General features: G+C 37.3%; 1 protein-coding gene across 20 annotated transcripts in view; it reads left to right on the top strand.

Annotated features, from left to right (window-relative positions):
• The window catches only part of ZC3H11A (zinc finger CCCH-type containing 11A), a 40,738-nt gene extending 24,932 nt beyond the window's left edge, over positions 1-15,806 (top strand). For 13 of the 20 annotated variants that reach the window (XM_024751149.1, XM_024751147.1, XM_024751150.1 and 10 more), the window contains 9 exons: positions 222-284; positions 1,674-1,772; positions 3,834-3,902; positions 9,668-10,174; positions 10,880-10,959; positions 11,857-12,187; positions 12,802-12,968; positions 13,326-13,393; positions 13,807-15,806. In XM_024751149.1, the coding sequence (XP_024606917.1) occupies positions 222-284; positions 1,674-1,772; positions 3,834-3,902; positions 9,668-10,174; positions 10,880-10,959; positions 11,857-12,187; positions 12,802-12,968; positions 13,326-13,393; positions 13,807-14,065 (1,643 nt within the window). In that variant the 3' untranslated portion in view covers positions 14,066-15,806. The remainder of the gene's footprint in view (positions 1-221; positions 285-1,673; positions 1,773-3,833; positions 3,903-9,667; positions 10,175-10,879; positions 10,960-11,856; positions 12,188-12,801; positions 12,969-13,325; positions 13,394-13,806) is intronic. The other 7 variants (XM_024751158.1, XM_024751155.1, XM_024751164.1 and 4 more) reach the window with 5 other exon arrangements.
• The last annotated feature ends 1,098 nt before the right edge of the window (positions 15,807-16,904 follow it).

Raw genomic sequence — 16,904 nt, 5'->3', positions numbered from 1 at the left:
GTTAGGACTGTGCTATTGCTTCCCTTTGGGCTGTGCATTTGGTTATTTAAATTATTATTTAATAGGTTGATTTTTTTCCTTTTAATGTGGGTAGTTTTCCTTAAGACTGAGATCTGATTTCCAAGAGACTTTAATATCAGAGCATACTTTGTACCCATTAGTAGTTACTGAATATGGAAAAATTGGCTAATGGTAGAGAAATTTTGTTTTTGCCATTTTAGGAGAAGAACCTTTGGTAAGATTGAGTCTAACCGAGAGACTGGGGAAACACAAATTTTCAGGAGGTGAGATAAGTTTTGAGCATATCCTTTGTTTTCTGCTTGTTTGTGCATTACATATCTCCTCCAAAATTCTCTTTATACAAATGCCGTGTCAATATTGATATTAACTCCCTTGTATTTCTGGCTGAAAGCATGTATAAAATCTCTTCATGTTTTTGACATGTGAGAAATTATACAAATTTATAGTGTTTTAATTAGATTATGGCCAACTTTTTAGAAGGTACTCGGTTTAAAAAAGAGTAAAGAATATCTCTGTTTCTATGGATAAATGAAATTTGAGTTTTTAGAGGGAAAACATAGTGTCCAGTTAATATAAATTCAGTCCTTAAAAAAAAAAAAAAAAAAATTCAGTCCTTGAACTTATTAGTGCTATTTTATACTTAAGGAAGTATTTTACCATGTAACTGAATTATTGTTTACTGACCCTAGTGTATCTGTCTCAAAATAATTATTTTGAAAATCTTATCTGACTTCAGAGGTTCCTTCATACTCCTTTAAAATGTGCTTATGAATATGAAATCTTACCTGTTTTGTGTTTTGTTTTATACCATTCTCGCTGCCTGAGAAATTTAGGTAAAAAATAACGGAAATAATCTATTTTAATATCAGCATATGTGTAATAAACTTTGTGATTTGGGGTTGTATATTTAAATTACAAATAAGAGGAGAGAGAAAAGTACATTCTGTGCAGGGTCTTTAAAGTCTTTATGGGACCCTGCTAAAGTTCTACCTTCAGTCAAGTGATCCAAAGAATAGTTCTTTAAAACTTTTGACATTTAAGCAGCTTGTATTGACCAGTGTAATGCAGTAAACCAGGAGTGTCAGGAAACTTGGTTCAAGTCCTGGCTCTGTCACTAATTGGTGACTTGGGTAAGATACAGCATCTTTCATAACCTTAGATTTCTTATCTGGAATTGAAGAAAGGGGCTCTTTGACCTTTGGAGTCTTCGTGTCCCTGGAAAATTTTTAATTTTATGGTTCTTTTGCTGTCCTCCTAGTCATCCCAGTTGTATTTAATCACAGATCGACCTAGAATTCAACGGTTGGCCAGTTAAAGATTTTTTTTGTGCATGAAGATTTTTTTTTCACATATTCCTAATCCTGAATTTCAGCTTTAATCAGGGTTTATAATCTTCCATTTATAGTTTTAGTTATTTGGTAAATGTTAATTTGTGCATTCTAATTTTTTTATCTCCTTCCTTACCTCTTTTTTCTGGGACATTTTTATTCCTTCTCTAACATTGAGTTATAAGGAAGCTAGTGAATGAACACATCATATAAATGCAGAAAACTTACAGAATTATTCTACATTGTCTGTTTCTGCCTGTATTTCTTGACCTTGCTAAAGGTTGGCTTGAAATCTTAAACTGAGTTCCCTCTCTCTGTTTGTAGGTTGCGACGGTGATCCTCCATTAAAGCATAGCCTTGCACAAAGGCTAGGGAAGAAAGTTGAAGCTCCAGAGACTGACACTGACAGAACACCAAAGAAAGGTACTTTTGTTCTAATATACTTTGTGTGTGTAATCTTGACACTTGTCTCTTGTAGTGTTAACAGGTGTGGTTTGTCATTCTTTTTGTTCAGGTTAATAAGATTATTCTTGTGTCTGTTTTATTATTCGTTCAACAAACATTTGAATGTTTACTCTGCTGGATTCTAGGTAGACACCATTGGATAAAAATAAACACCATCACAGACCTCAGGAGCTTGTAGTATAATGGCAGATAAGAATCCTTACATATATTGTGATAAATTCTGTGACAGAGAAAGTACACAGTGTTACGGGAGCACATAGGAAGGGCACCTAATCTCACCATCTGTCAGGGAAAGGTTCCCAGAGGAAATGATATTGAAGCTTAGACCTGAAACATGATTTAGCCAGGTAAAGTTGAAGGGCCAGAGGCAGAGAGTATAATACACAGAAGGCACAGAGCTCAAGGGGCTCACTGTGACTGAATCAGAATTGGAATGAAGAGCATGGTAACTGGAGAGGAAGAAGGGATTGGTCATATAGAGCAGTAATCCCCAACCCCCGGGTCACGGACAGGTAGCTGTCTGTGGCCTCTTGGGAACTGGGCCGCACAGCAGGAGGTGAGCAGCAGGTGAGCAAGCGAAGCTTCATCTGTATTTACAGCCACTCACCATAGCTCGCATTACCCCCTGAGCTCTGCCTCCTGTCAGCATTATGGTGAGTTGTATAATTAATTATATGTTACAATGTAATAATAATAGAAATAAATGCACAATAAACGTAATACGCTTGAATCATCCCAAAACCACCCCCTCCCCACCTTGGGTCCATGGAAAAATTGTCTTCCACGAAACCGGTCCCTGGTGCCAAAAAGTTTGGGGACTACTGATAATAGAACCTTTTAAGCCATATTAGAGAGTTTGGGCTTATCCTAAGATAGTGGCAAACAATGGGAAGGTTATAAACAAGGATCAGGGATCCTCATATTGGCATTTTGGAGCCATCATCTAAAATACAGAGAAAGGGGATAAGAGTGCTGTGCAGGAATGAGTTAGCAGGCTGTTAAAATAATCCAGGCAAGAGGAGTTAGTGTCATAGATTTAGTGTTCTGGAAGTTGGTATGAAGAGATGCAGACTGATTTGAGAGATATTTGGAAGTTAGAATGATTTTATAGTTGAAGTTTTATTTATAGAAGGAAGTAAAGGGTTGGATTTTTTTCCCCTTGTCTCACTTGCAGTGAAGCAGTGGTGTTAACTTTAAAAAAAAAAATGTTTTTTCCTTCTTGTGTTTAGTTTTAACTTCTGCCGAAGATAAGACACTTCTTTCCACGTCTCCCCTAGCCCAAGAGGCTTTGACGAGTAGACTTTCTTGTTTGGGGCTTTCTTATATTCTGAAAGCTGTAAACAGAAGTTACGTTTTTTCTTTGCAGTCAAATTTCCTTCCCTTTTGCCTATCAATCGTATTGAAGACTCTCATAACTAAAGAGCATATTTCAGAAGGATCTAGGGGGGAAAAAACCTTTTGATGCCAATAAGATTTTAGAATGTTAAGATTTTAGAATGTTGCACAGTAACAAAATTATTTCCTTAAATTCAGTAATTTTTGCTTTTCAGATGTAAAAGAGAGGACTTTTTCTTTGTGCTTTCCAAGGTGCTCTAGAGAATCCATTATTTGTATAGATCTATCTGTACTGTGAAGAAGAAGTTGTAAGACCTGAATAGATTTTTGAAAAGCACTTTCATTAGAAAACAAGTATAAGCCTAATTCGTGACCTTTGAAAAAGATTTTTGACCTATAAAAAGTCTCTGTTCAACTTTTTTTTTTTGACAGTGTTCGTTGATTGATTGATTGATTGATTGATTGCTGTGGGCTCTAGGTGCATGGTCTGCAGTAGTTGTAGCTCATGGGCTCTAGAGCACAGGCTCTGTAGTTGTGGCACACGGGCTTAGTTGCTCTGCAGCATGTGGGATCTTCCCGGAGCAGGGCTTGAACCCGTGTCTCCTGCATTGGCAGGCAGATTCTTAACCACTGCACCACCAGGGAAGTGCCCAACTTTTTTTTTTTTTTTTTTTTTTTAAACAGTTCAAGTTTCCAAGTCTCTGAAGGAGCGATTAGGCATGTCAGCTGCTCTAAACAATGAGGAGGCAGCAGGTAGGTAAACTCTAATGCCAGCCCCTGATATTTTTTTCCTTGCTGTTAGAATCTTTGGTTTTTCTCCAGTTTACCTTTTGAGTTATGTTGGGGCTTACGTTTTCTGTTTTTTGTGGGTTTGCTTTTTAAGTAATAGTTTTCTCACTGGAATGAGTTTTCTTTTTGTAGTTAAAGGTGGCAAAATGATTGTTTATGATAGCATTAATAACCAGAAATTAGAAATAATCTAAATATCTAACAAAAGGGAATTAAGATAGTTATGTACTAAAATAATTGCTGTCATGAAAAGTCATGTTCTGAACAATAATGATATGGGAAACTTATCTCCTTGTATTGAACGAAGAAAGATTATGAAAGTATACACAAGTGCTTTTGTCTTAGGGCAACATATGAATCTTTTTATTGGGAGGCAGTGGGGAATGAAGTTTATTTTCTTATTATAGAAACATATTTCTTAGGGAAAATGTCCACATGTGAGATGATTTCCAGTTTTATAAAAATATATGCCTAGAAAAAAAGATACACCGAAATATTAACATTGGTTTTATCTGGGTGTTGAACTTTTAAGTAATTTTAATTTTCTTCATCATATTCCTCCTGTACTCTAATTTTTAGACTTTTAAAATTGTGAGATATAACTACCTAAGTGTATATACCTGTGTACAATTTTAAAGAATAATAAAATGAACATTTTGTGTATTGAGCCATCCAGCTTTTTTATTAAAATATTTTATTGCTGGATTCAGTAATGCATTTAAATTTTTATATCTATATGTATGAATAGTGTTAGCCTGTGCTTTCCTTTTTCATCCTATCCTTATCTTTAGATAAGGATAAGTATCATAAAAAGGGAATCTGATGTCAAACATTCTTTTGTAAACAACCTGAAATTAACTCTTAAGAAACTTTGAGGATTTCCTCTTATTTCTTCCTACTAGGCTGGGACTTCACTATGATAGATCTAAACATGGGTCTTTTTGTTCATTATGCTCAGTGTTTAGTGGGTCCTTTGAATCTAAGGACTTAACTAACTTTTTTAGTTGTAGAAAATAATCCTCTGATTTCTTTGAGTATGTCCTCCCCACCCTTCTTTTTGTTTTCTCTTTATGGAATTGTTATTAGATGTTGGAACTTTTGGACATATGCTCCATGTATCTTACCCTTGCCTTCATACTTTCCATTCCTTTGTTTTTTTTGCCTCACTTTCTATGACTTTTGCTTGGTTATATTTTCTAGATTAGGAATTGACACACTTTTTCTATGAAGGATCAGCTGGTAAATGTTTTAGACTTTGAGGTTCACAATCTCTTGTTGCAGCTACTCAACTCTGCCACTGTAGTGTGAAAGCAGCCATTTGCAGTATGTAAATGAGAGTGTGGCTGTGTTCCAGTAAAGCTTTATTTATAAAATTTAGACCATGGCCATATTTGGCCCATGGACTATATAGTTTGCTGACCCTGTTCTAGATGGCTGATATTCTACTAGCCTTGTCTTTTTTTTTTTTTTTTTAATTAGGTTGGATTTATTTTGTCACTTGGCTTTTTATTTTCCAAGAACTTTTTTTAGTTCTCTGATTTCTCCTTTTGTACAGCCTGATTTCAGGCAGTTCTGGGGCTTCTTTCTTTTTTAAAAAGTAATTTATTTTTTATTTTTAAAAATTTATTTTGTTGAAGTATATAGTTGGTTTACAATGTTACATTAATTTCTGCTGTATAGCAGAGTGATTCATTTATACATATATACACGTTCTTTTTCGTATTTTTTCCATTATGGTTTATCACAGGATAGTGAATATAGTTCCCTGTGCTATAAGTAGGACTTTGTTGTTTATACATTCTATATGTAATAGTTTGCATCTCCTAATCCCAAACTTCTAATCCATCCCTCCTCCAACCCCCGCCCTTGTCAACCACAAGTCTATTCTCTATGTCTGTGAGTCTATTTCTGTTTCATAGATAAGTTCATTTGTGTCATATTTTAGATTCCACATGTAAGTGACAGTATATGGTATTTGTCTTTCTCTTTCTGCTTACTCCACTTAGTATGATAATCTCTCGTTCCATCCATGTTGCTGGAAATGGCATTTATTTCATTCTTTTTTATGGCTGAGTAGTATTCCGTTGTATATATGTACCACATCTTCTTTACCCATTCATCTGTCAGTGGACATTTAGGTTGCTTCCATGTCTTGGCTATTGTAAGTAGTGCTGCAGTGAATATCGGGGTGCATGTATTTTTTCAAATTATATTTTCTCTGGATATACGCCCAGGAGTGGGATTGCACGATCATATAGAAATTCTATTTTTAGTTTTTTGAGGAACCTCCATACTGTTTTCCATAGTGCTACACCAGTTTACATTCCCACCAGAAGCGTAGGAGAGTTCCTTTTTCTCCACACCCTCTCCAGCGTTTGTTGTTTGTAGGCTTTTTGATGATGGCCATTCTGACCAGTGTGCCTCATTGTAGTTTTGATTTGCATTTCTCTAATAACTAGTGATGTTGAGCATCTTTTCATGTGCCTGTTGGCCCTCTGTATGTCTTTGGGAAAATGTCTATTTAGGTTTTCTGCCCATTTTTCAATAGGGTTTTTTTTTTAATTGATTGTTGAGTTGTATGAGCTGTCTGTATATTTTGGAAATTAAGCCCTTGTTGGTCGCATCATTGGCATATGTTTTTCTCCCTGTCTGTAGGTTGTCTTTTCGTTTTGTTTATGGTTTCCTTTGCTGTACGAAAGCTTGGAAGTTTGATTAGGTCCCATTTGGTTGTTTTGGTTTTGTTTGCTTTAATTTCTGTTGCCTTGGGAGACTGACTTAAGAAAACATTGGTACGATTTATGTCAGAGAATGTTTTGCCTATGTTCTCTTCTAAGTTTTATGGTGTCATGTCTTATATTTAAGTCTTTAAGCCATTTTGAGTTTATTTTTGTACATGGTGGTGAGAGGGTGTGTTCTAACTTCATTGATTTACATGCTGCTATCCAGCTTTCCCACCACCACTTGCTGAAGAGACTGTGTTTTCTCCATTGTATATTCTTGCTTCCTTTGTCTAAGATTAATTGACCGTAGGCATGTGGGTTTATTTCTGGGCTCTTTATTCTGTTTCATTGATTGGGGTTTCTAATTTGAATTTTTTTTTTTTTTAATGGGTTTGTATGTTATTTTGTCTTCCTCATTGCTTCTCTTCATTTTGGTTCATTTTTAATGTTGCTTTTTCATAGTTGTAAGTACTGGGCCTAGGTTTCTTACAACCTAGAATCACTGGGCCTGTGATTCTAAAGGTCTTTTTCCCAAGTGGTCCTCTCTCCTGGCTGGGAGATCTGTTTGCCTAAGTAGAGAGGGTGCACTAAATGGCAGCCTGTGTTGGTTGTAGGCTGCAAGGCTGAGGGCTCATATGATTGCCATGGTAAGAAAGCCTTTCTTTACTTTAAGAGTGCAACTAATTTCATTTTCTAGCTTTGCTTTTTACTTTTCTCCCTCACCTCTCGTTTTTCTGCTTGGCATTTGTGAAAGCCTGCAATTTTCATGCTCTACTTCTTTTCAGCCCCAGCATCCTCATAGTGTGCTCCCTTCCCTGACAGATTCTCCTCTTTTTAGGGAGCAGTTCTCAGGAGAAGGTCTTGATTGATCCAGCTGTTCTGTTGTAAACCATCCTTAATTTCTACCACTGTTAATTTTCATACTAGTTTGGCAGTTTTCTTTGCCTGTTTTTTGAAGAACAGATTTCACTCCTATGGTTTTATCTATTCTTTTTCTGTTTCTGTAATTTCAGACATCTTTCTGTCTCAAGTTCCTCAAGGTTTATGTTCTGCCAGTAGCATCCTTGTTTTCCATTGCTATTGTGGATTTATTCTTTTAATGTCTTCTCTGTTGTTTTGATGAAATTTTGTAGTGTAGGGAAACAGGGTCTCTGTGTCACCATTCACATTCTTTTTTTTTTTAATACATGTATTATTTATTTATTTTTGGCTGCATTGGATCTCCGTTGCTGCACGCGGGCTTTCTCTAGTTTGCGACGAGTGGGGGCTACTCTTCGTTGTGTTGTGCGGGCTTCTCGTTGTGGTGGCTTCTCTTGCTGTGGAGCGTGGGCTCTAGGCACGCGGGCTTCAGTAGTTGTGGCACGAGGGCTAAGTAGTTGTGGCTCACGGGCTCTAGAGCACAAGGTCAGTAGTTGTGGTGCACCAGCTTAGTTGCTCCGTGGCATGTGGGATCTTCCTGGACCAGGGATTGAACTCGTGTCTCCTGCATTGGCAGGCGGATTCTTAACCACTGACCATTCACATACTTTCTTAAAGTGGTTTTGAGATCAGACTACTATCTTGAGATGGAAGAATTTTTATTTAAAAAACCTAAGAAAATTAGTGAGTACTTCCTCTGTAACAGGTACTGTACTAAAATAATTAGACGTAGTCACTGTTCTCATGAAGTATCCAGTATGATTGGAATTACAAGGAGTTACCCCGTACTGTGTGATCAGTGCTGTGATCAGAGAAACAAACTAGACTGCTGGAGGGTGTCAGGTTCTAAGCTGAACTCACTTTAAACTAACTAAGCAGCAGGAGAAATGAGACCAGTAGGGAATATTCCATATAGAAGGGACAGCATATTCAAAGATTCAGAAGGTGAGACAGAAGTGATATGTTTAAGGTTGTAAAAGGATATTTTTTGTTTTGATCTTTCTTTAAAAGGTGTTGGTAAAAAAAAAAAAAAAAGGTGTTGATGATTAAATATGTGTGTGTATAATCTCCAAATTGTTCTTATTTTTCTCACATCGCTTCATTATTTCTTTCTTTAGACCCTTCAGTAATGAGGACAGGCATATGTGCCAAGTGTGAAATTTTCTCTTTAGTTTAAACAAATATGAAATGATTAATGTATCATTAAAAATAGCTCTTCAGTGGCATGCCAGTCTCTGGGCCTTTCTCATTTTACTTCTGTCTTGTCACGTGTTCTACTTCCTTTTCGTCCTTTCAATGTCACTTAAATATTACTCTGAAAAGCTTCCCTTAACCAATCTGTAGAAAAAGGTTGGTGTTCTTGCTGTATGCTCCTACATAGCATTATACAATTGACCCTTGAACAACATGGGTTTGAGCTGTGTGGGTCCACTTATACGTGGATTTGTTTTCAATAAGTATGTACTACAGTACTACACGTTCCATGGTGGGTTGGTTGAATCTGCAGATGCAGAACCATGGATACGGAGCCCAGTTGTAAAGTCACATATGTGGGGTTTCAACTGCGTAGGGGTTGGTGCCCCAGTACTCCATCCCAACCCCTACATTGTTTAAGGGTCAACTTTACCTCCTTTATCAAAGCTGTTATCATTACCATACTTTGTTGTTGTTTAACTATTGGTCCGTTAGACTGCGAACTATCAGTACATGTGGGCAGAGTTTGCATTTTGCTTGCCATTATATTTCTAGCATAGTGTCTAGCATGTGTTTATATCTGTGCACGAATGGAAGAATTTATTTTTATTGGTAAGATTTATAATGACAAGCTTCTCTAAGTAGTAACTGGCTTTCAGGATCCTCAAGAATAAGCTTCTGAATAGCAATCCAAATCACTAATTTTTGCCTCCTAAGAGTTTTCCTTCAGGGCCACTATCTAAAATTGAGATTGAAACTAATGTGCTTTTGACCATTTTAATTGCTTGCCTAAGTGATACCACTCTATTGGACTCTGTCCTGATCCAAGAATAGAGAGATCATAAGTCATTAGGAGATGAAATCCAAGTACAGTGATTTGTTTTTCCCCCATGAAAGCAGAGAGAATTACTAAAGTTGCTGAGATCCACGTGAAGACATTAGAAGAAATTCTTCTCGAAAGAGCCAGTCAAAAACGTGGAGAATTGCACACTAAACTCAAGACAGAAGGACCTTCAAAAGTTGATGATTCTACAACAGGAACAAGAACCTCCTCCACTGTCCGCATCAAAACGTTCTCTGAGGTCTTGGCTGAAAAGAAACACCGGCAGCAGGAAGCAGAGAGACAAAAAAGCAAAAAGGACGTAACCTGCATCAAGCTAAAGACTGATAATGAAATTAAAAAAACAGTGGTTTTGCCACCTGTAGTAGTCAGCAGAGGACAGTCAGAGGAACCTGCAGGTAGAGCAAAGTCTATGCAGGAAGTGCATATCAAGACGCTGGAGGAAATTAAACTGGAGAAGGCTCTGAGGGTGCAGCAGAGTTCTGAGAGCAGAACCAGCTCCCAGCCTCAGCCTGAGGCCACCCTGGGGGCAAGACGGCTTCTCCAGATCACTAAAAGAACAGGTAACAAAAGAACTTGGTCTGTAGTACCACTTCCCCAGATAATATTTCAAAGGGCAGTATTCTACAGGATATTCATATGAATTCTGTGAGAACTTTTCTTTACTCAAATAACTTTGAAAACCACTGGATTAAAAGAAGTTAAGCTGGGCACAGAAAGAAGTTAAGCTGGCAGTCCAGTGGTTAGGAATCTGTGCTTCCACTGCAGGGGGTATGGATTCGATCCCTGGTTGGGGAACTAAGATCCCACAAGCTGTGAGGCGTGCCAGCACCCACCCCCACCCCACCCCCCAAAAAAGTTGTTAAAGCTCTTTCTTTACAACAACTGTATATAGATCGGTATGCGGGCCTCTCACTGTTGTGGTCTCTCCTGTTGCGGAGCACAGGCTCCGGACGCGCAGGCTCAGCGGCCATGGCTCACGGGCCCAGCCGCTCCGCGGCATGTGGGATCTTCCCAAGCCGGGGCACGAACCCGTGTCCCCTGCATTGGCAGGCGGACTCTCAAGCACTGCGCCACCAGGGAAGCCCCAGACCTTGATATTTTAATGTGCATTTTGAATCTGTTTGAGGACTAAATAGATTTTGTCCACAATTTTTATTTGTCCTATCTTATCATTACTTTTATTAAGAAAAGTTTTGTTTAACTTCATCTGTTACAAGGTTGCAGCACGAATAAAATTACTAGTGATGTGTTTAATGTGAATCTAGGTATAAAAGAAGAGAGGAAACTTAAAGAAGAAAGTGTTGTTGCTTCTCAGAGCAGTGTTACTAGAACAGAGGCTAAAGAGGTGAGTTTGTTTAGAATCATTTTATAATTTTGTCCATGGCAAGCAAAGGCTAGATGAATGGTATATGTGCTTTTTAGTTTTAGTTTATAAGTTTTCTATTTAACACTTCACTGATATATCCAGGTAAACAGTCTTTCACTATGCTTATAATTTTCTATGAGAGTTTTCTGTACTTCTGTGTATATCGGTGTTTTCTGCCCTTTTAAAGTTGTTTTTAATTGGCCATTCATATTTTTTAAACTAAGTTTTCCCTTGCCTTTGAGAGTAATGCTACTCATTTATAAAACTCAGGAATTTTTATTTTTTAAAAAGAATGAGGAACCCTATAATTCCACATTCCAGATGTCACCACCCTTAGTTTTTTTGATGCATTTCTTTCAGGCCTTTTCTTTGTATATGTATGTACGTGAAATTGTTTAATGTTTAACTCATATTTAGAACATAGGTGAGAACTCTACAGTGTATCATTTTGCAGCCTGCTTTGACTTTACCATATTAATTATTCTTCAAGACAATTGCTTTTACCGGCCACGTAGTGTTCTATTACACAAATATATTCTGTTTCTGGACTGGATTTTGTTTTACCCAGTTAAGATAATGAACGTCTTTGTATATACATTTTTGTGCAAGTGTCTGATTAGGAACCATTTGTGTTAGACTTACGGTCATGATAGTCTAGCTTATAGAATTTGGGTTTTTATTGTTCCACACATCTTTAATCTTTTATCTTGATCTTTCTATTTAATATCATATAAAAGGCAAAAGCTCTTGTGTTCTAGATCATGTGAAACTTTGCTCGACTTAGATGTTAGCTTGGTAACTTATAAACAATAATTATCATCATACAGGTTGTTGGAGGTACTAGATTTTAATTCTGTCGTTTAAATTTATCCATAGACTTCAGATGAGACCACAGCAGTTGACATCACTAAAATTCAAGTCAAGAGATGTGAGACAGTGAGAGAAAAGCATGTGCAGAAACTGTCGGAGAAGGGAACCTCACAGAAGGAAAAATCAGTTTTGACACTCCTTCGGGGAGATTTAGACACTTGCAACACCCAGTTAGCAGAGAAACCAGTGCTCGCTACCATGCCAGACATCACACGGCTCCTGACTAAACGGCCTCATTCAAAGATATCCCAGAAGACAGAGGTGGAAACCTCAGGGATTGGGCACTCAAAACTGAATGTGAAAGGTGCAACACAGACCTTGGAAAAAAGGGGTAAAGGTGAATGTTTTTTCTAGTGCATTTTGCTTTAGAATTTCAAAATTACCAAGTTTCAGTGACTGCCTGGCAATAATTGGGTTGAATTTCATTTGCCTTTGTATACTGGTCACACAGGTGGGTAGTAATATTTCTGAAGATTCTATTTAAAAAGACAGAAAGACTAGATGAGTTCCTTTTTCACAATTTAAAATTGCTGTTTATAAGGCTTTGTCTAAAACTTTCCATGGTGCCTTTTCCCTCTGGTTTTGAAGGAGAAAAACACCAGGGAAGCAAAGAGCAGTAGCAAATTCAAGAGGCACTGAAAGGAATTGTTTGGGGGGGGGTGGGGGAGAGGGGAGAGTGTGTGTATACATATATGTACATGCACACACACGTATGTAGATACATGTGTATATATATACACGTGTGTGTGTATATATTATGACCAAGTGTAGTGCAGATTGCTGGTGGATCATTTTCAGTCTAGTTTTCTTTTTTGGTTAGTTGGTTGGTTCGTTTTTTTACTTATTTGTGCTGTTTCTAAATTGCTGAGAAGGAATTTTGATATTCTGAGTTATTCTCCATGTAAAAAGGGGATTATTCTAGCTTTTAATCAGATGTGTTCTGTCTTGTAGCTAAACCTAAAATGAATGTGAAGCCATCTGTGGCTAAAGTTGTCTCATCACACAAAGTGGCCCAAAAACGCAGGGCAGTGGAGGCCCACTCTGCTGTCATTGCATCTGTGAAACCACTCACCTCCAGCAGTGTCCTGCAGAAAAGCCCAGCCAAAAAAGCAGCTGTGGTAAGAAGGAAATCCACCTCAGTGGTGCTTTAGTCTGTGTGGTAGGAAAGTGGGCAAGATGAATTCTCTGTTAGCTCTCTCTGTATTATGTGTAATAGTTTGTCAATTCCTAAGCATTTTAGTTGTTTAGGTTGTTACTGTATATTATGTTTACAGTTTAAACATTTGCAGTGGCAGGGTGAATTTTTTTTTTTAACCTAATTAAGATATTTTGCTTATTTGTACCCTCAGTCTTTGGATTTATTCTTGGATTCCCAGGCTTAAAGAATGGTTCTAAGAAGGCAGCAGAGAAAATGAATCTGCTCAAATTTAAAAGCCTGACTCTCCCACTGAATTACCTTACTCTCACTTTTGTAGGCTGTTGTCCCACTTCTCTCTGAAGACAAATCAGTCACTGTGCCTGAGACAGAAAAACCTAGAGACAGGTAATACCTTGCGATTCTTTTTAGCCAAAGTTTAGGCCGCTATTATTCATGCTCTCTAGAGAATAACACTGCTAAATAATTTGAAAATTTTACAGTTTAGCCACATCTAAATAAATCTGCTAAACTTCATATTAATTGCAGGAAAACATGATATTCAAGGTTGCTGTTCTCTTTTGGTGCTGTTGTTTATATTTTGCCTGTATTATTGAAAACAGTTTTTAAACACCTGTCTGGATTCTCCTTTAAAGGATGAAAATGCCTTTATCCCAAATCAGTGAAACAATTCTTTGTTTATGTGTGTCTTCAGAAACAACTCTTTGCTAAAATTCTTTGTGTACCCGAGACTGGGTGGTCCAGCCAACCATTGATGAAGGGCAATTATCTAATAATCCTTTGGGGTTTTTTTCTTACAGTTTTGTGCTGCCTCCAACCCAGTCCTCTTCAGATCCTTCCCCACCAGAAGTATCTGGCCCTTCCTCATCCCAGGTGGCCACAAAAACTCGCCGACTCAGCTCTGCCTCAACAGGAAAGCCGCTACTGTCTATGGAGGATGATTTTGAGAAATTAATATGGGAGATTTCAGGAGGCAAATTAGAAGCTGAGATTGACCTGGATCCTGGGAAGGATGAAGATGACCTTCTGCTTGAGCTCTCAGAAATGATTGATAGCTGAAGGTTGTCGTAGAACATTTAAAACAAAAACACAAAAAAAAGACTCACCAAAAACTGGACTTAGTTTCATCTATTATAACATTTATCCAAAATGATCATTTCTTTAGTCTAGAATTTTCCCCAAATAAGAAATATACCTCTGAATTATCCATGTGTGTTCTGGATTCCTTGGGGTCAGATTTTTAAAGTCCCTTGGTAGTCGTTTTGTCCATTTGATGCCATTGTTTAGCATCTTTGAGAAAAAAGTTCTGTCTTACCCCTCTCTCCACAAAAAGACTGAGCGGGAGACCTAAGTGAAAGGGTACAAGAAAACTTAGTGACTCCTTGAGGTGTTTGTCAGTTTTGGCTTTTTTCCCCTTTGTTGTATTATTTCTTTTATGTATTATCCTAATGTACCTACCGTTACCTGAGTTTGAAAAGGATGAAGACAGCTGCTACCATTAAGGACCAAATTTCATGCCACCACTAAACAAAAAAATCCACTCAGTCTGTGTTAAATTGTACGTCTTTTTAAAGGTATTTGGAAAATTCAACTAAGCTTCTAGAGACAGCTGAGCAGCTCAGGAAACCTGTAATCTGGACATAACTTTTTGGATGTGATTTTCATGCTTCTACTGCTCTGTAAGCCTCTGAAGAGCAATAGCTGATTTATTATTACTGTAATTTTTTAAGGCTTTAAAGTGCCTCAGGGGTCCTCTGAAACTAATTTTCTATTTCTGGGATTCCTTGGATTCTTAATAAGAGATGGTGACATAATGATTACAGGAATTTATTTTTTAGTAAGAAAGTTGTCCCTTCTCTTCTTCAGTACTTGCCACCTTACTAGCATTGAATTATCACAGGGATAAAAATTGGTTAACTTTTAATTTCTAATTCTAGCAAACTCCTCTTGCCCAGTATTTATTTGGTGCCCTTTAAACACCTGAGGGGGGCGGAAATGAACTCATTCAAGCTGCCATTATTTATCCATGGACTGTAGCAGTATGCTGAATTGTACAGTAGCAGGGATTATCAAGATGCTCTGGGGGTGTATTGTATACCTTCCAGTTTTCTTCATTTCCGAATTGAATTTTCTTTTCTTGATGTTGGTCTCCTTCATATCACCTCAAGGTTTAGACTGTGAAGGAACAAGTATGATGAGGATAATAGTCTTGAAAGGAGACATACTGTGCATAATCAGAAGGAAGAGGAAAGGACCTGCCCATTTTGATATTTTGCTATAGGTGGCCGGTTTTGTTTCTCATAGGGAAATCTGACCCACCTGTCATGTTGGCTCCTAAGGAACTGCTGTTGTAAGCGGCTCATCGAGAGTTGAACTTCATGTAGCGTTTTTGGGAATATGGAAAAGGAAGAAAGCCACAGGATTGCCCATTCAGTTTTGGGAAGATCTGGATGATTCTGCACAAGCAAAACTGACTTGAAATTTATGTATAGACACTTCTACCAATCCATCTTCAGCTGACTGAATGTTATCTAATAGCCCTTCTCCAAAGCAAGGGTGGAATGTTCTGGTTTCACCGCAGATTTTCTACTCATTTCATTTTTGGAATCGGCTTGTAGATTCCAGGTCCCTTTTGTATATAACCTTTATTCTTTTGCTTTTTTAAAAATAATTTTGTTTCATATTTAAAGCCCTGTATTAGTCAATGATTCATTTTCAGCATTATTTGAACCATTTGCCATTACATAAAGAGAAATACTTTATTTGTGTTTTAAATAAAGCTGGTGTAGGAAAGTCTTGATGTTATGAGTTAAGTAGTCGTACATCACTTCAGCCTGGGATCTGCCTCAGTAGAGGCCCAGTTTCACAGATACTATTGGTCTTTAGAAACCTTTTACAAAGACATACTGCCAGACTTCTCCACAAGTATGCTCAGTTTTAGCTGCATTTGCTTTAGGTAAGAATAAATACTATTATATGTGAGGATATTTTCTGACACTGATACTTAGCCATTAGCATTGTAACTCGAGTAATGTCATTAATGTTTTTAAAGGAGAGAGGGTTTAGAAGTGATCTTAGATGGTTCCAACAATTTAGAATTTTCAAGCATGAAGGCATATAAAATTTTTACTTCAGGAAAGTCCAGTTTTTTGTTATGGGAATACATATAAATTTTTAATTTACCAGAGAATATAGATTTTCCCAAATAGTCTAAAAGTAGTCCCCAAAAAGTTGAGCCAACTTTTCACAGAAAGAACAGATTGTGTGTTCAGTTTTGAGTGATGATGGTTTTCAGTTTTAACAGGAAAAGGGCCCGAATGTTCTAGAACTTGGTCATAGCATAGCCAGAACTTTCAAGATAATTTGCAGCTCATGTGTTTGTCTCAATAAATGATCCTTAAAGTTCTGGCCTTAACCTCAAGTTCCAGTGGATCCTCTCACATACGACCAGAACATAGTTTGTTTTCATCTCAACCAATCTTTGGTCGATGTTTAATAATTAGTTTCAGAAATAAAGCTTGTTCTCTATATTGATCAAAGTTCTATGATCCTTTTCTAAAATTGTGGCTTCATTTTGCCAGAATATTTCTGCAGTTCTTTAAAATATTTGCTTTGAATTTGTCAGGAACCAACAGGAACTGTGTAGTGTCCAGTTGCTATGTAACACCACTCTAAAGTAGCTAACATATATTGAGTACTTATTGTGTGCCTCTTCATTCACATATCCATTTTGACACTAAATCCTACACTGTCTTGGAAGATTACTGCTTTTTATCTCCACTGGAGTGTCAGAATCAGTGTGTTCAGATATAACAGTAAGAAAGTATATTTTTATGTGCAGTTGGGTTTGATTCGTTGAACCTTTCAAGAACTCTTTTTTTCTTAAATCTGGTCTTTG

The sequence above is a fragment of the Neophocaena asiaeorientalis genome, unplaced genomic scaffold, assembly GCF_003031525.2.
Source record: "Neophocaena asiaeorientalis asiaeorientalis breed wild unplaced genomic scaffold, Neophocaena_asiaeorientalis_V1.1 scaffold67, whole genome shotgun sequence".
NCBI classification, from domain to species: domain Eukaryota; kingdom Metazoa; phylum Chordata; class Mammalia; order Artiodactyla; family Phocoenidae; genus Neophocaena; species Neophocaena asiaeorientalis.
Note: the sequence above shows the minus strand (reverse complement) of the source record. Positions and strands in the feature narration are given on the sequence as shown.